The 21,051-nt window shown below is 41.6% G+C and overlaps 1 protein-coding gene across 3 annotated transcripts in view; it reads left to right on the top strand.

The window, feature by feature from the left end:
* Window positions 1-21,051, top strand: part of FAM114A1 (family with sequence similarity 114 member A1) — a 68,864-nt gene that overhangs the window by 30,876 nt on the left and 16,937 nt on the right. For 2 of the 3 annotated variants that reach the window (XM_043438107.1, XM_043438106.1), the window contains exons 4-8: window positions 4,145-4,258; window positions 4,383-4,486; window positions 7,078-7,212; window positions 11,834-11,986; window positions 19,439-19,562. In XM_043438107.1, the coding sequence (XP_043294042.1) occupies window positions 4,145-4,258; window positions 4,383-4,486; window positions 7,078-7,212; window positions 11,834-11,986; window positions 19,439-19,562 (630 nt within the window). Of the gene's footprint in view, window positions 1-4,144; window positions 4,259-4,382; window positions 4,487-7,077; window positions 7,213-11,833; window positions 11,987-19,438; window positions 19,563-21,051 lie in introns of those variants that run through there. The other variant, XM_043438108.1, reaches the window with a different exon arrangement.

The raw sequence follows: 21,051 nt of genomic DNA, 5'->3' as shown, positions 1-21,051 counted from the left end.
GCTGTTGCTTCTCTAACTTACCACTTGGTCAGAGAGACCCTCCCACCAACAACAGATTATTTTCATCCTGCAGAAAGAAGGGAGACTTCCCTTCAAAGGGGGTTTGATCTTGGTGGAAATCATAAGAAGCGAGACTGGTAAACATTTTTGAGAAAAAAACTAGACGGAAGGTGGAAGACAGTGCCCCACAGTGTCTTGGGACCCTTGCCTGAACAGCACAGAGATGATCCTGAGAGCAGCAAGCTGTATCACCCCCAGGCACGGCTGGACAGGGCAGGGTGAGAGGAAGGTTTCTCTGCAGAGTGACCTTCACCTTGCTGTTTGGTCAAGGTAAAGTCACTCAAGCTCATTTTAGTGTAAACCAGTGTTTTCATGGGCTTCCCTGGTGGCTCAGATGCTAAAGAATCTGCCCAAAATGCAGGAGACCTAGGTTTGATCCCTGGGTCAGGAAGACACCCTGGAGAAGGGAATGGCCTTTCACTCCAGTATTCCTGCCTGGAAAATCCCATGGACAGAGGAGCCTGGCGGGCCACAGTCCACTGGGTCACAAAGAGTCGGACACAACTGAGTGACTAACACACGCAATGTTTTAGGAATGACAAAGCTCCTGATAAAGTGTCTGATTTGCAAGGAGTTATAGAAATAGGACTAAAATGATGTTTAGTCAACTACAAATAGCATGTAAGACTTTCTTAATATAACATTGTGATGGAGCATGTGAGTGTTAGAAAGATTGGGTTCAGATCCTGCCTCTGCCACTTATTGGCTTTGGGATCTTAGGCAAGTGTTTTCACGTCGCCAGGTATCCGTTTTCTCAATCATGAAATGAGTAGAATAATATCCCTTACTTTATAATGAAAAGATTTTGTGAGACAATTTACTATACTGAAAGCAGGTTCCAGTGCCTGGGACATTGTGCTCAATAATGTTGCCCCAGGACCAAGGCTTTCACGTATTTCTGCTCAGTAACCTAACAAAACCCTGGGAGGAAGATGTTCTCATCCTCCTTTCGGAAAAGATGCAGCAACAGAGACTCAGAAAAGTCACCGAGTCCACATGGCTGATAATTGATGGAACCAAAATTCCTCCACAAGAGGAATTCCTCCTATGTTTAGGGCATTTTCCACTAGAGTATAGATGATACCTTAAATACCAGACAATCATTTAGCATTTGTTGCTAATGATGCAGTATCGCAGCATTATTATCTTACCATCTCTGCTCTGTGCACCTTCTTTTTACCACAGTAAGTCAAAGGGTAGAGGATATTCATCTTTAGAATCATGGAATTTGGACGGGTTCACTTCTTGGGGGGATGCTTAGGGTTCATGATGTCCTGTGAAGAATTCATGAGCTATATTATACCCTAGGCTATTACTCATGCTGGTTGTTTTTCTCTGTTATTGATAGACCCAAATCAGTATCTTTGAGAATGAATTACTCTGTTAAAAGGCAACAATGACTCCATCTTATTCCTTGTTCTGGGCACTAGATGTCACACTAAGTAAAGTTTTAGAAGTTATTCTTCAAAGTAGGGTGTGGCATAGAGCCTAAACCTTCGCTATAAAAAACCATAGATTTATATTTCTAGTAGCATGTTGTAAAGACGTACTTTCACTAACAAAAGAATTCAGGAAAAAAGAATTGTCAATTAGAAAATATAATTGGGGGAACTTTTAAATATGTGCAGATCTGTATATCGATTATACCAAAATAGAGCTCTGTGTGTGTGCATGCGTGCGTGCGTGCGTGCGTGTGTGTGTGTGTGTGTGTGTGTGTGTGGTTGAAGTAGCAGTCTATTGTCATGTCCGTTCAACAAACACATTCTACTTATTATGCACATAAAATGGTATTTCCTTGCTGAAACAAAGAGGCAGATGGTGTATATATATCCATGATTGTTTGTGTTCTGAGATGGTGAGAAGCAGTTCTTCCCCAGGAAAAGATTCAGACATGGTCCTAACCTGCAAGAGGTGGAGAAGGTGAAAGAGGAGGGAATCACAGTGAGGTTTGTAAACCTGAATGATCTCGGGGAAGGATGTGAAGTCATCCCTCTTGAATGATTTCCACAAAGAAGATGTAGCAGTTGCCTCCTAGCCTTCTGAAATTTATTTATTCCTTGATTTTAGCTCCCAGAAATCTAAATAAGAATCATGGATTGAGATTTGAATGTATGTTATTTCCTTTGGAATATATATGTGTTTATATATATTATATATGTATATATACACACACACATATATATATGTTTTTAAAGGATGTCAAGGAATATGGTCTCAGTATATAAATGTTAGATAATTATATCCTGTGGGCTTCCCAAGTGGCTCAGTGGTAAAAAAAAATCCACCCGCCAATGCAGGAGATGTGGGTTTGATCCCTGGGTCAGGAACATCTCCTGGAGGAGGGCATGGCCGATCACTCCAGTATTCTTGCCTGGAGAATCCCATGGACAGAGGAACCTAACGGGCTACACTCCATAGGATTGCAGAGTCGGACACGACTTAATGACTATACAACAACAACAAAATTATATCCCATAACTTAAATGTGTTACTGAAAGTTTCCAGTAAGTTTCCATTGAAATGCTTTAAACTAATTGAAATCAATTCAAGCCTTAGTTTTGGCAGTTATAGTGCATCTTTTTAAAAAGTAACAATAATGAATTCAAACTATGTCTAATGATATACACATGAATATAGTTACATATTTCTGTATGTAATTAATGTTGTAAACATTGTAAATAGTGTTTCCTAAGTTTCAGTGGTTTCTAGATAGTGTATAATAACAGGTGATTCCCACTGGATATAATTAATCCTATATCAGTTTGGTAAATTTTAGTGCTGTAATTAAGATTCCTCCAATAAATAAGGTTAAAATTGATAAAATATGATTCTTTGGGTTTGCGGTTCATCCATATCTTTCTCTCACTCAGGAGATGACAGTCGGTCATTTTAACAGTGTCCTCTATGACTAGACAGTTCTCTTTGGTTCTCAAATCATGTTGTGACTTGGGACTTTTCCCCCTATGTATTATTATTGCTGCTTCCTTGGGTTTCAACAACCTGAGGTTGCCCAGGTCCCAAGGAACATTTTCCATTTTCTCCCCCTGCTCTGGGGGGAGGTGAGTGCTGTGATGATGGCAGCCCAGGCTGCTGCTTCTTTAAGAACTCAAATAGCCGCTTAAGACATCACTAGACTATCAGTTTTTTTGTTGTTGTTTGGTTTGAGAATCAAGGGATCCTCTAAAGAGAAAAAAATATTGTGCCAAGATAAAATGTAGATAAAACTATTTTTCTATCAAGCCAAGCATTGTGTGTGTGTGTGTGTGTGTGTGTGTGTGCGCATTAGTGGGAGGGTAGATGGGAAGGTCAGCTCCGTATTCACTAAACAGTTATTGATTACCCACTGTGCTGAGCTCCAGGAAATACAGGCATTGTCCCCCCAAAGATGGAGGAAGATCAGTGCCCCTCATCCTGACTGTTCTTGTGTCTGGCCTGTTCCTGCTAAAGACAAATGTCAGGGCAGCTGTTGTGTGCCCTGCTGGTTTCCCACTGGCTTGCCTTTGGATCTTGACACATCTCCAGACCGGACTGTCACACACAGAGACTGTGCTAAACAGATAACCAGCACTTTGAAAGAGCTTGTTAAGGCGCAACTGATTTCAGTTCAACAAATAGTAATTGAGCACCTGCAATGGGTTAGGCATGCCAAAAATCAAAACATAAATGATGCATACCCACCCTGAGAGACTTAGAAAAGAAGAAGGAGGGTAAGACAGGAATACTGTTCACAGATAATATCTTGGGCTGGGAACCCCAGGTTGCTCATTGGATAGTGTGATAAATAAAGGGGAAAAATAAACCCTTTACATGTGTTTACTTTATTTGCTCCTCACAACAGCATAGTGGAGAAACTGAGTCACAGAGAGATTGAGAACTTCTCAAAGGTCACCCAGCTAGGCAGACAAGCTCAGCTCAGACTGGAGCCCATGCCCGAGGGCTCCCAATGTCTACGCTATTACCTACCACATTCTCCCACAACTAGGATGTTCAGCTTCCGCTTACAGGGGCTCTGGGACATGAGTTATGGAATCTGCAGACCGTGGGCTTCTATTGTATCTGTGAGTCGTATTTTCTTTCCTGACAGGTCACGGATTGACAGCAGTCAAGGAAAAGGCAGGGGCCACCCTCCGGATTCACAGTGCAAACTCTGGCCCTTCCGAAGGGGCCCAACCTGATGATGAAAATGAAGTCTCTCAAAGTGAGTGGTGCGTTTATTTGGGTGTTTCTTGGACTTGGGCTATATTACACCATGTGCGCAAATATAGATTTCTAAGTTCAGATCAGCAAAACAAACTCTAAAAGGGTGTTTTTCTCTTTCGTAGCTGATGCAGCCGCAGATCAGAGCCCCGCAGAAAGCCCACCCACTCCTCCTTCCTCGGGGTCTCGGGGCATGCTGTCAGCCATCACCAGCGCGGTTCAGAACACAGTGAGTCATTAGCTGCTTCCTCTGTTTTCCCTGAGGCCTGCCTGTGCCTTCTTTTGATATTTCTATTTACCAGTGACCTAGATACATCAGAGAAAGGATGGCCTTGCTCAAAACTTTTGATTATGGTTTTGTTATGCTTTCTCCGACAGAGTAGGCATAACCTTGGAACCAAGATGATAAGAACAAAATGAAATATACTTTATGTTTAAAAGGAAGGAGCTGCTTAGAAGGAATATTTTTCAGTCTGATGTAACAGTGTCCTTGCCAGCAGCTGCAAGGACAATCTCTGTTTACCGGGGAGGGAGGGCTCTTTCTTAGAGCTGGGACAGTTGTTTTTCTGAAATATTCTGTGTCTCTTAACCTTCAATCTGAAAAATTATGAAGTGATTCTAAGTATGAATATACACATACCAGTAAAGAATCAGGAGCATCCCCAAGATGTTTCTAACGTATTTCCAGATAACAAGACCATCATTCTTCCTCCATCCCTACCTCCCAGTTCCCACTCCTCTCTTTCCTTGAATAGCAGGCTCCTTCTCTGGCCCCTTCCTCTTATAGAAACTTAAGAAGCTTGTTATTGACAAGGCACTGATGAATAATGAAAACAAGAAGGACACACCCCAGCTGAGATGAAGCAGCTAGCTGGTCTTCAGGATCAGAAGAAAAGGTTTACTTTCTGCTTTGTAAAATCAAACAGCTAGTTTTTCATAAAATATGGCTCATTTCCAATTTATTCATTCATTCACTTTTTTTTAAAAGGTAGTTAGCATAAAAAAAAGAAAAAAAAAAGTAGTTAGCTCGCATTATATACCAAGAGCTATGCTAGATGCTGGGCATACGCTGACAGACAAGAAGACATAATAACATCCTGGAAGATGAAGGCAACTCAACAGTTATCAGATGCAAAGGCATATGAGATGAGGGGGCCAAGGACACATATATGGAGGCGTCTTACTCAGACTTCATGTCAGAGCTTGCCAGAAATAGGAAATGGCTGTTCCTCTCCTTGCTACTTGAAGTAGTCTAGACTAAGCAGGGAGAAGCGGGCAGCTAATATGTTTTAGGAGTCAACTAATATGTTTTAGGGGCTTCCCTGGTGGCTCAGAGGTTAAGGCATTACCTTGGCCTCCAATGCGGAAGACCCGGGTTCGATCCCTGGGTCAGGAAGATCCCCTGGAGAAGGAAATGGTAACCCACTCCAGTACTCTTGCCTGGAGAATCCCATGGATGGAGGAGCCTGGTAGGCTACAGTCCACGGGGTCGCGAAGAGTCGGACATGACTGAGTGACTTCACAGCAGACGTGCAGAGAGGGTTGTGGAGCTGGGAGTTGAGTGGAACGCTTTCCTTATCTCTGGTACAAGGAGTAAATTCATGGTCTCCCTGAGCTCTGATCCAGGGCCCTCTGAGTCTGTCCTCAGCTTCCTCACATTCCTTTCCGTGTGCCCTCCAACCTCCCACGCCTCCCTTTTCCCAAGCTCAGGCACCCCACCCCCCACCAAACCTGCCAGAGTCCCTCCATCCTCCAGTTTTATTCTCCACTGAAGTAAGCCTCAGAATGTCAGGAGAAAATAAATTTAAATTATGCTAAAGTGTAATTGCTATTATCTCCTAGTCTTCCCAAAATATGTGCATTTAAAAAACTGTTTTCTAGTGTGATTATTGATTGGCTCCCAAATCTGAAAACAAAGTCTAAGTGTCCAAAACGGAGATGACTAGTAAAGTATACTAATCAGTGAAATAGAATATTGCTATTGAAGTGATAATTTTGAAAAATGGATGATGCATATAAACAATAAAATATTATAGTAATATTAAAATATAACTTATGAAAACTCATGTAAGGTGAGAAAACACAGATATATGCAGATTGTAATTGTAGTTGTGTAGTTGGGGTATAGACAAGGTGTTGCAAAGAAATGTACGCAGTTCTATTTGTTATGTACAGTTTATCTAAGTTAATCTTCGTTGTTTTACTCTTTTTTAAGAAGGGAAACAGTGGCTGGCAAAGGAATTTGCAGAGGATAACTGCATAATAGAATAATTTCTAGAGCCAGAATTATGTAGAAATCAACCTGTCTTATTCCATGAATATACTAATTATAGGCAGTTATCGCTAGTTTCTGAAAGTATGCAAGAGCCACGGAAGCAGCCTGAGGGTCCTACACTCTAGGGCCCTAGATTAAAGAATTCCCTAAATTGGCAAGACTATTTGACATTTTTATAGACTGCTCCAAATAATTCTGTTACTTGGGTTAAAATTGTTTCAAGCAAAATCAGGAATTGGGTCATCTGTTAATTTTTTGTCTTAGAAGCATACCTATTCACACACACCAATAAAATTAATCCTTAAAATGTTTTGCTTTTCTTAAGCACCTTTTTAAAATAACATTGTATGTCCTACAAATTATATGATATATGCTCTTCCAAGGAAAAGAAAATAGAATTAAATGGATGATAAATCTCCTGATGAGAAAAAATTGTGACTTCATATTGCTTTTAATATTTGAAGTTAGTGCATTCTAGGAGGTGCTGACTGCCTCGAAACAGCAAAACATAAAAACCTAATCTCATGCAATTACCTCACTGGCAGGGTAAAAGCGTCTTAACTGGTGGTCTTGATGCTTTGGAATTCATCGGCAAGAAAACCATGAATGTCCTTGCGGAAAGTGACCCAGGTTTTAAGCGGACCAAGACACTCATGGAGAGAACTGTTTCTTTATCTCAGGTGGGATTATGTACTTTTGTGATTTGTTCTTTCAGTCAATAAAGTAAATAAAATTGTATTTATCTTCTTTAATAGATATTTTAAAGCACATGTCCAATTCAAAGACATGAAATAGCAGGAGGTGAAAATTGAAATTTTAATATGCCGCTTTCCCCAGCCACTCTTCATGGGAGACAATCATTGTTACCCATTGTTCACAGCTTCTTACAGATTCTATCAGAGACATTATATAGACAGATTTAGATATAGATATGGCCGTATAGGTACATATAGCTAAATATATATATATATGTATATGGACATGTATACATACAGACTTTTTCAACCAAATGCCAGCATACTAACCAACTCTTTGGTATCTTGCTTTATTAAATATAAATTATACATACTTAATAATTTCTTAAAGATAATTCCATTGATACCATTTGTCTTAGTCCATTCAGCTGCTATAGGAGAATACCATAGGCTGAGGGGCTTATAAACAACGAACATTTATTTTCTCAAAATTCTGGAGTCTGGCAAGTTGAAGGTCAGAGCAACAGCAGATTCAGTGTCTGGTTAAGAGCCTGCTTTATGATTCAGAGGCTGATGTTCTCCCAGCTTCTTCACATGGTGGAAGAAGGTGGAGGAGCTCTCTGGGTTTCTTTTATAAGGACCTGAATCCTGTTCATGAGGGGTCCACCCTTGTGATCTAATCACCTCCCGAAGGCCTCACCTCTTAATACCATCACACCAGGGATTATGTTTCAACAAAATAATTTTGGGGAAACGCAAACATTCAGTCTGCAGTACCATCATATTCTAGCTCTACCAGGTTCTAGCTCCATGACCTTGAGCTTAACCCTTGACTTAACCCTTCTGTGCTTCAGATTACTCTTCTATACACTGGGACCATCAATACCTACTAATAGCTTTGTTGTGAGGATTACATGAGTTAGAAGTGAACCTGACTCATAGTTCGCACCCAAGAATGTTAGTTCTTATCACTATTATTTTTGTGTGTCAAGATGATAGGTAAAAATGCTATCTCAATGGAATCTTAGTTTATATTTCTCTTACTATATGCAAGGTTGGACTTCTCCTGTCACACTTCCAGCTGTAAAATTTTCCTCCTTGAAAAGTATGATATGAAGAATTTAATTTATGTTTTGCTTTACTTACAGTAATCAATTAAATTAAAAGTAATATTTATCTTATTTTCTAAATACAAAACTCTAATATTGAACTTGCTCCTTCATACAGCACATGCCCAGCTCAGACCCCATAGTCTCAGACATGCCCCTATAGCTCTTCCCCCTTAAGAGTCTGACATACCAGGTCTTACCAGTGACATACCAGTGTCTTACCAAAATCAGGAGCAGCAGATACAGGATTTTATAAATTTCACCGATAGGACAGACACGTCTTCCCATGACTCAGTGCTAGAAAGCCACAAAGGAGATATCACTGAAAACAGGTGATATCAGCTGTGGCAGCTCCTAAAAAATTTGATTTCTAGGTGACTTCTTAGTTCTTCCACTGTAGGGGCTTCCCTGGTGGCTCAGGTGATAGGAAATCTGCCTGCAGTGCAGGAGACCCAGGTTCAATCCCTGGATCAGGACAATCTCCTGGAGAAAGAAATGGCTACCCACTCCAGTTTTCTTGCCTGGAGAATCCCACGGACAGAGGAGCCTGGTGGGCTACAGTCCATGGGGTCACAACGAGTCAGACATGACTGAGTAACTAACACACACCTCCATAATAACCAACATGTAACCACTCTGATATTATAGTCCTGGTAGAGACTTGGCAGAGTCAGCTAGACCATTAACCTCTTGATCCTTAAAGAAGAAAATAGATTTTGTATTAATCAGGCAATTAACATTAGATGCTGTAAAAATGCAAAATAAAACAAAACCAATAATAGTAATAATAACCCAAGTATCAATGTGGCTTAGAATGAAAAGGGTTTATCTTTCATTCCTATAGTGTGAGCATTCCGGGGCAGCCCAGGGTCAAGAAGATCCCCTGGAGAAGGAAATGGCTACCCACTCCAGTATTCTTGCCTGGAAAATTCCATGGACAGAGAGGAGCCTAGTAGACTACAGTCCATGGGGTTGCAAAGAGTCAGACGCGACTGAGTGACTTTCACTTTCCCTATATGTATAAATTGTTACCCTTGTATATTCTATATATATATATATATAGAATGTATCTATATATTAATGTATATAATGTATATTATATATACACACTTGTACTTACATATAAATATGTTATATATGTATACATAAATTTATACATATATATAAATTTGATTCTAGTCAAGAAGGGGACAGTGTGGGAGGAACTGTGACCAAGTTCAGAAACTAAGTCTGTGAATCTTTGGCCTGAGTTTACACTCCTGCAAAGTGAAGAACTGGACCTGGGCAAGTTCCCAGATTGCCATAGTTTCTGTGCCACATCACAATTTTTTGTCACCTCTGCATTCAGTCTCTTGCTAAAAAAGTAAGTAGCAATGCTCATAGAAATGTGTCACCCAAGAATACACACTTGCCATCTGCATTTGTTTGTAATTACACATCTAAAAGTGAAAGTCACTCAGTCGTGTCCAACCCTTTACGACCCATGGACTATACAGTCCATGGAATTCTCCCGGCCAGAATACCGGAGAAGGTAGCCATTCTCTTCTCTAGGGGATCGTCCCAGCCCAGGGATCAAGCCCAGGTCTCCCACGTTGCAGGCAGATTCTTTACCAGCTGAGCCACCAGGGAACAGTCTGGGACACATCCCAGCATCGCACCTGTGACTCACATGGCCAGTTTACACTGGACGGCCACAACATTACCCCCTTCAGCCTCCTTCCAAACAGTAAGTATTCATTCATTCAATCGTTCCACAACGCATTCCACAAATGCATTTTGAATGTCCACCATGTGCTACACACTGTTCTAAGCATTTGAGACCATCACTGGTTAAAACTGGAGATTTTGTTCTAGTGAGGAGGGACAAACAAACAATATATATTGTCTCATATTTTAGAAAATGATCAGTGCTGTTAAAAAAAGAAATAGACCAGAAAGAGGGTAAAGAACAATACCAGCTCAGTCATGTCTGACACTTTGTGACCCCATGGACTGTAGCCCACCAGACTCCTCTCTCTGTCCATGGGATTTCCCAGGCAAGAATACCAGAGTGGGTTGCCATTTTCTTCTCCAGGGGATCTTCCTGACCCAGGGATTGAACCCACGTCTCTTGCATCTCCTGCACTGGCAGGTGGGTTCTTTGCCACTAGCACCACCTGCAAAGCCCAGAAAGAAGGCAATCAGGAAGCAATTTCAGTGTCACTTTATTTCACCACAACCAAGCCAGTGAGATCAGTGAGGTTAGTTGGCTTTTATTGAGTAAGTGTTAAAAATTCCCAGAGGTGGTTTTGAAAATTTTAAAATTCAAACCTTGTACTCATTCAGTCTTGAAAACAGACAGGAGGGTGACTTCTTTCCGTAGCCTCCTGGATTTTGGGCTAACGACCTCAGGAACTGAAAAGGAGAATGAGGCTGATTGTTTTATTGACACCTAATAAAAACCAAAATCTATTCTTTTACAATCTTCCCCTTGTGACCTTGTAGTGGCCAGTGCATTTATGGTGCTCTTCACAGATATTAAAGAACCCTATAAACAATGTCACAGTAACCTTGATGAGGAATCAAATAAAAAGTGCTTAGAATCAAAGAAAGCAAGTTCAGGAAATTATTAGTAACAGGTCAACTTGTGTTTACTGTCTTATTATTTAATCAATAGGAACATAACTGGAGAAAAATGATCAGCCTGAAGAGGAAGTCAGTCCACAGTCATTTTTCTCAAAACCAATCTAAGAAATTGATAAGCTAACACTTTATTTATATTCATATGTACATTTATATTAGGTATCTGGTGAAGAATACACTACGAGCTTATATTTTATTATTTTTTTAATTGAGGATATTTAATAACCACGCACACAAGATTTTTAAATAATTCAAATAAAATCAGATCAACTTATTTTTTCTTTGAAGTCTGCCTAGGTGTACAAGTTGCAATTAATCCTGTCACAATAGATTCAGCTTTCCCAGTGTACATTAAATTTGCTCATGTAGAAAATCTGGACATTAAAAAAAATAAGATTAATCACACACACAGAAAACACTTCAATGGAAACCACTGTTCAGTTTTTGCTTTCCTTCTTTCCAATCCTATTCCTGGGATTAGAATTTTTGCTTTGTTTTGTTGTGTACGTATGAACATGAAGAATCCAAAGTGGAATATTATGTGAAAAATTGTGGGTAAAATTAATCCAAAAAGTCATTCTGGGGGAATGTGACAGTACAGTGGTTAGGGCTCCATGCTTCCATCGCAGGGAGCATGAGTTCAGTCCCTGGTTAGGGAACTAAGATTCTGCAAGCTGTGTGAAGTGGTCAAAAAATTAAAAAATAAATAAAAACTCACCTACTTTTTTTTTTTAAAAAGTCATTTTTGCAGAAATTCCAAAATGACTGAAACCTACTCTTCACTAGTACCAAGTCAGTGTTCATCCCCCCCCCACATCTTGCGGTACATGGGGCTTTTAAGCACACATCTAGTGTACAAATGTGTGTTTGTGCAGATGTTACGAGAGGCCAAAGAGAAGGAGAAGCAGAGGTTGGCACAGCAGCTCCCAGCCGAGAGGACCGCACACTACGGGATGCTATTCGATGAGTATCAAGGTTTGTCACACCTGGAAGCCCTGGAAATTCTGTCCAATGAAAGTGAAAGCAAGGTATGTCTGTCCTGTCGTGGAAGTAGCATGTTCATGAGTGTGTTTTCTTAAACGTGCAAGAAAATGTGTTATTAAAATAGCTCATTTTTAGAGCCTCAGTTCTGAGCTGAGGTCACCATCACTTACGGCCCGATGAACTGCTCAGGCTCTGTATCATTCCCTCTCTGATCCTTGCCAAGCTGTTCCCTGTCACCAGTCCCAAGAGGGCCATCATGATACGAATCATCACTGCCCGCACCCCTCTGCGCAAAAAACTGTGCGAAAACCTGACTGTCCGCACCCGGCCTGTGGCTCTCTTTGGTGACGTGGTACCCAGATCCGAGGGACTGGCTACGTCCTCATTTCTGCCCAGAAAACAAAGCAGCTGATGTTTCTACCAGACTGCAGGGTCTAATGCACCCAGTTTCACGGGTGATACGGTTATTTATTCACTCGTCTGTTAGAATGCCTGGGCCCTGAAGGGCAGGACTGTCTTACTGGGCATCAAGGCTCTGTTTAGGGATGCTCCTGAACAGAACTCTGGGAAGTTACCTACAGCCCCGCACGTTCACACCCTCGCACGCTGATCCCAGAGAAACAAAACGTGAAGAGTGGAAGTCAGCAGAGCTTGTGATTTCTTTTTTATTTTTAAAAAAGGATTTATGTGGTATGCGTGTCCATATCCAAATGTGTTTTTGCTTAATACTTATATGGCATTTATATAATGACTAATCTAAGCGCTTCAGAACCATTGACTCATTTAATTGTGTATATTACTCTCTTTTGTGCACCTCTGGGGTGTTTTTCCGTGGAGGCCACAGGGCAATATCCTCTGGACCTCCTGTGAGAAGCCCAGTAACATTCCCTGGGGAGAGGCAGGGCCTCAGACAGGAAATGGAACTTGGAAGGAAGTTCAAGTTCCTTCCAAGGAAAGGAAGAAGGAAAAAGTGATATTTGACTCTCTCTAGGCCTCGTCTTCTTACATGTGGAATTGGGGGGTTGAGACATTCATCAAACTCACCTTATCAGGGAAAGATGACCTCTTCCGTATAACAGGCAACCAAGAACCAAATAGGAGGGACACCACCCCATCCTCCATACACACCCAGGATTATAAAGTTACAAGTGACTATGTGTTTATTTCCTTTTGAGTTATCCATCAACCATCACTGACAGTCTTGTGGTTAAACTGTTAACGGATAATTTTTTTTAAAGCAAAATCATGACTCATGAAGATACCTACCAAATGAACACAAATTTAAGAATTTATTTAACTCATTAATTAAATGAAAGAACCAGTCAGATGTTATAACTGGCTCAAAGGAAAAGCTGAATAAATACAAATTCATATAAAATAAAGCAATTTTTAAATGAATATGCAAATGGACACAAATCTGGTTTTCCGTAAGAGGGGAGGTTGTCCCTCCACTGGACAAAATTTATTCACGTGTCTACAAATTATTTTGCACTGCTATCAGGTATCTATAATTTACAGAGTTATAAAACTGCTCCCATGGAACCAGAATCTGGTAATCTAGTAAACTGATCTAGAAAATGCCATTTTCCACTGAAACACCAACTTTTCCCGACAAAAGCAGGGTTTGGGGTCAGACATTATGTGATCAAATGCCACTTAGTAGCTGTAGTATGATTTTGGACCTATCTTACCTCAATCTCCTTATCTATGAAATGGGAATGATAATAATCTACTTCATAAAAATATTTAAAAAATTAAATGAGATGATCCATGTGAAGCTAGCTGCAACTTGCCTAGTACATAATAAGCAGTCAATGAATGTTAGCTGCCATTTTATGCATATATATGTATATGCATATATGATGTCAATGACATTTTATTTTTTACCCATTCTTACATATATATTTGTTATTATTATTGAAAACATTACAGGGAAGCCCATCCCCTCAAAGCTCTCTTGGTAGGAGAAAGACGTAAGCTGCCCCCACTGTAGGTCAGGCTATGGAAGAGCCCTGGGGTCCAAACAGCCCCAAAGGACTGATGTTGCCACGAGTGAGGACGGGGGCATTGCCCTCTGTTTGCAGACTGCACCCACGTGCTTATCTCTCTTTCCCCAGCCTGGAGATTTTCATAGTTTTTCATTGTGAGAAATGCAGAGCTTTTCTTGGCTTAGTAATAATACCTGTTGTTGTTGTTTAGTTGCTGAGTCTTGCCCGCCAGGCTCCTCTGTCCGTGGGACTTCCCAGGCAAGGATACTGGAGTGGGTTGCCATTTCCTTCTCCAGGGGATCTTCCCGACCCAGGGATCAAACCTGAATCTCCTCCATTGCAGGCAGATTCTTTCTGGCTGAGCCACCAGGGAATCCCGTAATAGTACTTACTGGATGTTATAATTAATCGTTCTAAAAAATATGGGTCAAAAACTATAGAGTTCCCCACCCTCTTGAACCTATATTGCAAAACAATTATCCTCCAATTAAATTTTTTTTTTAAAGCTATAGGGTTTCTCCAAGGTATGAGTGTCTGGTCAGCAGGCAGCTTTCCAGCATTTAAGGATCCAGAACCCAGGCTCTGTCCATCTTATGGATCCACTAGTTCCATCCTAATGTTCGCAGACTTCTGACAAGAATACAAATGGAGACCCTCCTGGGGTTGTCAGATTTAGCAAATAAAAATACAAGATGACTAATTAAATTTTAACTTTAGAGAAACAATGAATACTTTTTTAGTACAAACATGTCCTGTGTGATATATAAGATAGACACTCATACCAAGAAAACATTCATTGTTTATCTGGAATTCAATTAGACATCTTACACTTCATCAGGTTACCCAACACATACCACATATTTAAAAGTTAAAGAGCTTTTGGAAACAAACTGTTAAAGAAAATATTTTCTGGGACTTCCCTGGGGATTCAGTGGTTAAGACTCCATGCTTCCACTGCAACCCCTGATTGGGGAACTAAGATCCCGCATGCCACATGGCATGGCCAGAAAAAAAAAGACATTGTCATCCTTCTTTGACAAATGTAATTTCATAATGGCCCAGAAGGCCAGGTTCCCATTTACACTCTTTAGACTCCTCAAGTTTCCACATCACCCTCCCGTCTGCTCTCTTCCTTTTGTCTCCGCTGTCCCTGAGCTGCCTCTCACCTCAGGGAACCTCATGGGCACGTGTGACGATGCCCCAGTTCAAGCACCACACACAACCCCTGCAAACAGCCACCTTTGTCCACTCCTTGGGCTTAAGGGTACATCGCCTGGTAGATGGTCCCTCCGTAGGGAGCACAGCCTGGGGAAGAGGTCCATACAGACTTCAGAAGGAAACCTGCAGTCACCTGGAGAGTGATCTAGACGAGAGAGCATAGGCTCTGGGCAGGCACATCCTTTTGCCTCTGTGGCTTCCCCTATATCCAAGTCTAATGTGTCGGATTTCATTCTTCCCTGGGAACTCACTGTCTTCTTCATCCCATCAGCATGAGGAAAGAGAATATAGAGGGGAGTCCCCAGTTTTTCAAAGTTTTAACCTGGAAATGATACACATTTTCTCTGCTAACATGCCATTGGCTAAAACTTAGACAGGGTGTACAGAATGATAAGGAATCTTTACTACCTACAAGATGGATACTAGGATGTCAATAGGCATGGCAGTGTGGTGTACTGTGAATCTTAAGGAAAAACTAATATTTTTATAGTATTTTATATACCCAATAGTTAACCAAAACAGTAAATAAGAATCCTCAAAATGACTCCCTCACACCAGACTTTCTACCCTTGTGTCCCCGACAGCCCTTAGGCATAGTGCCAAGCATATAGTCAGCATTCCATGAATATTTATTGAGGAGTGCATTGTTATTTATTATTTATTACTGGATTGAAGTAAAGATTTAATGCACATCAACTTGGCATAATGGAATGAAGTAGAAGGACGCAAAAGAGATGCTGTGATAGAAAGATGCTGACCAAAGAGTCCTTCACTAAAAAGAACCCTTCCTGGGAGATACCCAAAGCAGAAACCCCAGTGCATTCACTCCCGGGGGATGGCTATCCTCAGAATACATGGAGAAACCAAGAGGTCCCACATGTGCATATGCATTTCCACTAAGCCTTGGACTTTACTACCCATTTTTATTTACTCTGAGAAAAAAATGCTGTTCAGAAAATATACCCAAAGCATAGGAATATGGTGTGGTCATGTCAAGGGCTGTGAACCCTAAACAGGAGTGTGTGAGCGGAAATGGAGACCTCTGGAGAGGTCAGGGTGGAAGGGAGTGCTGGCCAGCATGCATGGCGCGTCGCTGTCACCTGCTGCAGCCGGTGCCGGATGGCTTTTGTGCTGATGGCTTCCCGCAGGGCGTCTGCTCAGGGCCTTGGCACCAGTTACTGTGACTCCTAATGATGTCCATCAACAGCTTGTAGAAAACCGGCGTCCTAACCTCTCCAAGGACGCCCTCTCTAACTCTCTCGAGTATCTGGGCTACAGATCTACCACCATAATCGGTGTTAAGACACAACCCAGGGCTTCGTTCCTGGTCCAGTGGTTAAGAATCCACCTTGCCTGTGATGACCTAGAGTGGTGGGATGGGGTGGGAGACGGAAGGGAGGTTCGAGAGGGCCATAGGTACACCTGTGGCTGATTCATGGTGATGTGTGGCAGAAACCAATACAACAGTGTAAAGCAATTAAAAAAAAATCCACCAGTTAAAAATAAATTTTAAAAATTTTTTAAATAAATTTTTAAAAAAATTAAAAAAAAAAAATCCACCTTGCCACACAAGAGACGCTGGTTCCAGCCCCGGCTGGGAAGACCCCACATGCCGCGGGGCAGCTGAGCTCACGTGCCACAATCAATGAGCCCATGCCCCGGAACCCTCGAGCCACAACTGCTGAGCCCTTCTGCAGCAGCTGCTGAAGCTGGCGTACTTCAGGGCCTGTGCTCTGCAACAAGAGAAGCCAACACAGTGAGAAGCCCAGGTACCTCAACTAGAGAGTCGCCCCCGCCTGCTGCAACTGGAGAAAGCCCTCCCGCAGCACCAGCTTCCCTGGTGGCTCAGACCGTGCTGCGATGCAGGAGAGCCCGGGTTGATCCCTGGGTGGGGAAGATCCCCTGGAGGAGGGCATGGCAACCCACTCCAGTATTCTTGCCTGGAGAGTCCCCATGGACAGAGGAGCCTGGCGGGCTGCAGTCCACAGGGTCACAGAGAGTCAGACACAACTGAGCGACTAAACACAGCATAGCACTCACGCAGCACAACCAAAAATAAAGTAAATTTTAAAAATCCACAACCCGAAGACTATGGCAGCTTCGCTGCCGGCTCTCCTTCCAGAGCAAGTGTTAACCTACAGAATGAGAAATTTAAAACCTTCCTACTTTACAGTCAGACTTTACTTTTTGTATGGTTCTCCATTCACTGTGACCGTTTTGGAATTTCACATTGGTCTTTGGATTCACAGAGGTTGCCTGGCCATCTATCCAGGTGATTTCTAAGAGTTTCTGAAGGACGGTTGCAAAAGAGGAGTTCTGAAGAGCAGGGAGTGTGCCAGTCCAGGCAAGACCCTCTGGGCAGGGTCCCTGCCCACCCTCGCGCTTCCCCAGAGGGCACTGCAGGCCCTCCTTGGGGGCACCCCCCGCCCCCCTTACTGCATTCACACGTGGTGTGGCTCTGGTCAGTTCCGTTCGTATGGGCCGCCCTCCTTCAGGCTGCAAGATCTCTGAGACGAAAAATATGTCCTCTTACATTTTTGTAACTCCTACACAATAAAACATCTAGCAAGTATATTTGTATGTATATCTGTGATATACATATACCTATTTGTTTATGTATTTGTTTACATACCCATTTTTATTGAATTATAGTTGCTTTACAATCTTCTGTTAGTTTCAGGAGTACAGCAGAGTTATTCAGTTATTTTTTCGGGTTATATTCCGTTATAGGTTATAACAGGATATTGACTACACTCCCCTTGCTACACAGTAAATCTCTGTTCTGCATCTATTTTATGTGTAGTTGTTTGTATCTATTAATGCCACATTCCTAATTTGTTCCTCCCTCTCTCCTTCTTCCCTTTGGTAACCATAACTTTGTTTTCTGTTTTACATGTATCTTTATTTTCATTATATATATAATTTATTGACCACCACAATAAGTACTCTTGAGTACATCATTTCATTTAACCTTCAGAACAGTCTTATAAGGTTGATGCTATTAGTTCTCACTTAGAGATAAGAGGACTGAGTCATAGAAAGGTTAAGTAAATTACCCAAAGTCACATGGTTAGTAAGTATAAGAATTAGTAAGATATTAGAATCCAGAGTTGACAGTGAGGTGTGTTTTTAGCCTCTTTGATGGCGCTACCAGCAGCATTTACTTAGCATCTGCTGTGTGTGTTTGTGCAACGTTCTTCACATTCATTATTTCCTTATCCTGCAAAGGATCACAGTGAAGTGTGGATCTCACTTTAAAACAGAAAACTTCCTTTGGGTGTATACCCAGAGGTGGAATTGCTGGATCATATTATAGATCTATTTTTAATTTTTTGAAGTGAAGTTGCTCAGTGGTGTCCAACTCTTTGCGACCCCATGGACTGTAGCCTACCAGGCTCCTCAGTCCATGGAGTTTTTCAGGCAAGAGTACTGGAGTGGGGTGCCATTTTTTTCAGGAAGCCAGAAACAATACTTCCAAGAGATATCTTCACTCCCGTGTTCATTGCAGCTCTGTTCACTATAGCCAAGACATGGAAACATCCTAAATGCCCATAAACAAATAAATGGATAAAAAAGGGTGTGATATATACACACAATGGGATATTATTCAGCCATGAGAAAGAAGAACACCCTCCCAATTATGACAATATGAATGGACCTTGAGCTCCTTATGCTAAATGAGATAACTCAGAAAGAGGAAGACAAATGTTGTATATTATTACTTGTATGTGGAATCTAAAAAGGTCAGACTCGTAAAAAACAGTAAAATGGTGGTTAGCCCAGGATAGGCGGGAGGATAAGACTGATATTGTTTAAGGGTACAAACTTGCACAAGTAGTAACTTAGCCATAGTGCAGTATTAGGAATTCAGACAGCAATTTGGTACTATAATCACCAAGCTTGGTAAGAGACTAAAATTTTAATTGTCTCAATGACAAAAAACAAAAGATAACTATGTAATGCAATAGAGGCACGAAATACAGCTACAATGGTAATCATATTACAATATACACATCTATCAAATTAACATGTTGTACATCTTAAATTTATCTTTGACATTTGACAATGTTATCTGTCAAATACATTCAATTAAAAAATGAGAAAACTGAGGCCCAAGGAGTTTATGTAACTTACCTGAAGTTGCACAATTAGTAGGCAGTAAATCCAACATTCAACCCAGTGTTAACTTCCACACCACAAATCACCTGGGAGAAGTAGGCACAGCTATATGTAAACATCATTAATGAGAAGAAAAGATGACAGGTATGCTGACCTATTTCTTTTTTTCAGGTTCAGTCATTTTTAGCATCACTTGATGGAGAGAAGCTGGAGGTCTTAAAAAATGACCTAATTTCCATTAAAGACATCTTTGCAGCCAAAGTATTCGAGAATGAAGAGAATCAAGAAGTGCAAGGTAAAGAAAAATAACCAGATAAAATAGCAAGACAAACTGTTGGTGTCATCCTTGTGAAGCTGCTGTTAATAGGCACAGCCCTTTAAGCAGGGGAGAGGCACTCATTCAGCCCTCCTGCTAATTGAGCTCTCCTGCTCCCTTCCCGACTCTGTGCCCCTGCTCTTGTCCCAGGAGCTGGTCACGCTGACCTACAATCATCCCTTCCTCTGGGTGGGAACTCCTGAGTCAGGCATCTTTACTTCTCTGATGTCCAGCATGTCACACGCACACAACAAATGCATCTGGTCGAATGATCGAAGAGCGCAGTGCACTCAACAGGGCCCTGATGGCTAGAGTTTACGCTCCAATGTCTAATTTTTTATCTGCACGTGGAAGTCATTGAATGTGGTTGGTGTTGGTGGTGGGCAGGTCTTTGAGTGGATTTCTTTTCATATTTTTCTTCTTCCTTTTAACTTCTGTGTGTAGGAGTTAGGGTGTATTTGTAAGTGGCCTGCCCTTCCCCCCGAAAGTACAGTTCTGACAAAAGCACACGGCACACCAGGGCTTGGAGTGTCAGTCACTGCGGTGAGCCGGATGCACCCTCCACGACACACTTCCAGCCAGATGATGACAGGACCCAAGGAGAACAGACTCTATCTTGTGAGAGGCAAGGCTTCCTTGAGAGGGGCCAAGATGTTCCCCAGGTTGGATGTGCTTAATGATTAGGTTGTCCATTTGGGAGCAGAATCTAGCAAAGCATTTGCTATGTACATGGAGAGTGATTGATGTCATCACCATGCCCTGCAACTGCCATTATTTTGTGTAGGTTATGCTGAAAATTTAAGCAACCGTGGACACAGGAGGCTGGCTTCTCCTAGGATCCTCTGAAGGGTCTTACATGCAACATTTTTACTACTTACTTGCTACTTGGCCTTGAACAAGGTATATAACCTTTCTGAAACTCAGTATTTTACCTATACAGTGGAGACAGTGATACCTATTCCCAAGGGCTATTATTGTAAGGATCAAATTAGATAATATATGTAAAAATGTATATTACCGTGCCTGGCACATGGAACTGCTCAAAGTGTTAGCTGTTCTAATTGTCAGACGTGCTAACACAATTCCAGGAAAATAGCAAAGATGCAATAAGTTATAGCTTTCATTTACAATTGTACTTGTGATAATGTACATTCATATCATCCAGTCTCTGGAAGCATTTTATGCCCAGACGTGATACATACCTTTAAAAAGAAAGTCACTCAGTCTTGTCTGACTCTTTGTGACCCCATGAACTTTACAGTCCATGGAATTCTCCAGGTCAGAATACTGGAGTGGGTAGCCTTTCCCTTCTGCAGGGGATCTTCCCAACCCAGGGATTGAACCCAGGTCTCCCACATTGCAGGCGGATTCTTTACCAGCTGAGCCACAAGGGAAGCCCAAGAATACTGGAATGGAGCCTGTCCCTTCTCCAGGGGATCTTCCCAACCCAGGAATCATACCGGGGTCT

Source organism: Cervus canadensis, chromosome 19 (assembly GCF_019320065.1).
Source record: "Cervus canadensis isolate Bull #8, Minnesota chromosome 19, ASM1932006v1, whole genome shotgun sequence".
NCBI classification, from domain to species: Eukaryota; Metazoa; Chordata; class Mammalia; order Artiodactyla; family Cervidae; genus Cervus; species Cervus canadensis.
The sequence above is the reverse complement of the archived record's forward strand: the minus strand, read 5'-3'. Positions and strand labels throughout refer to the sequence as shown.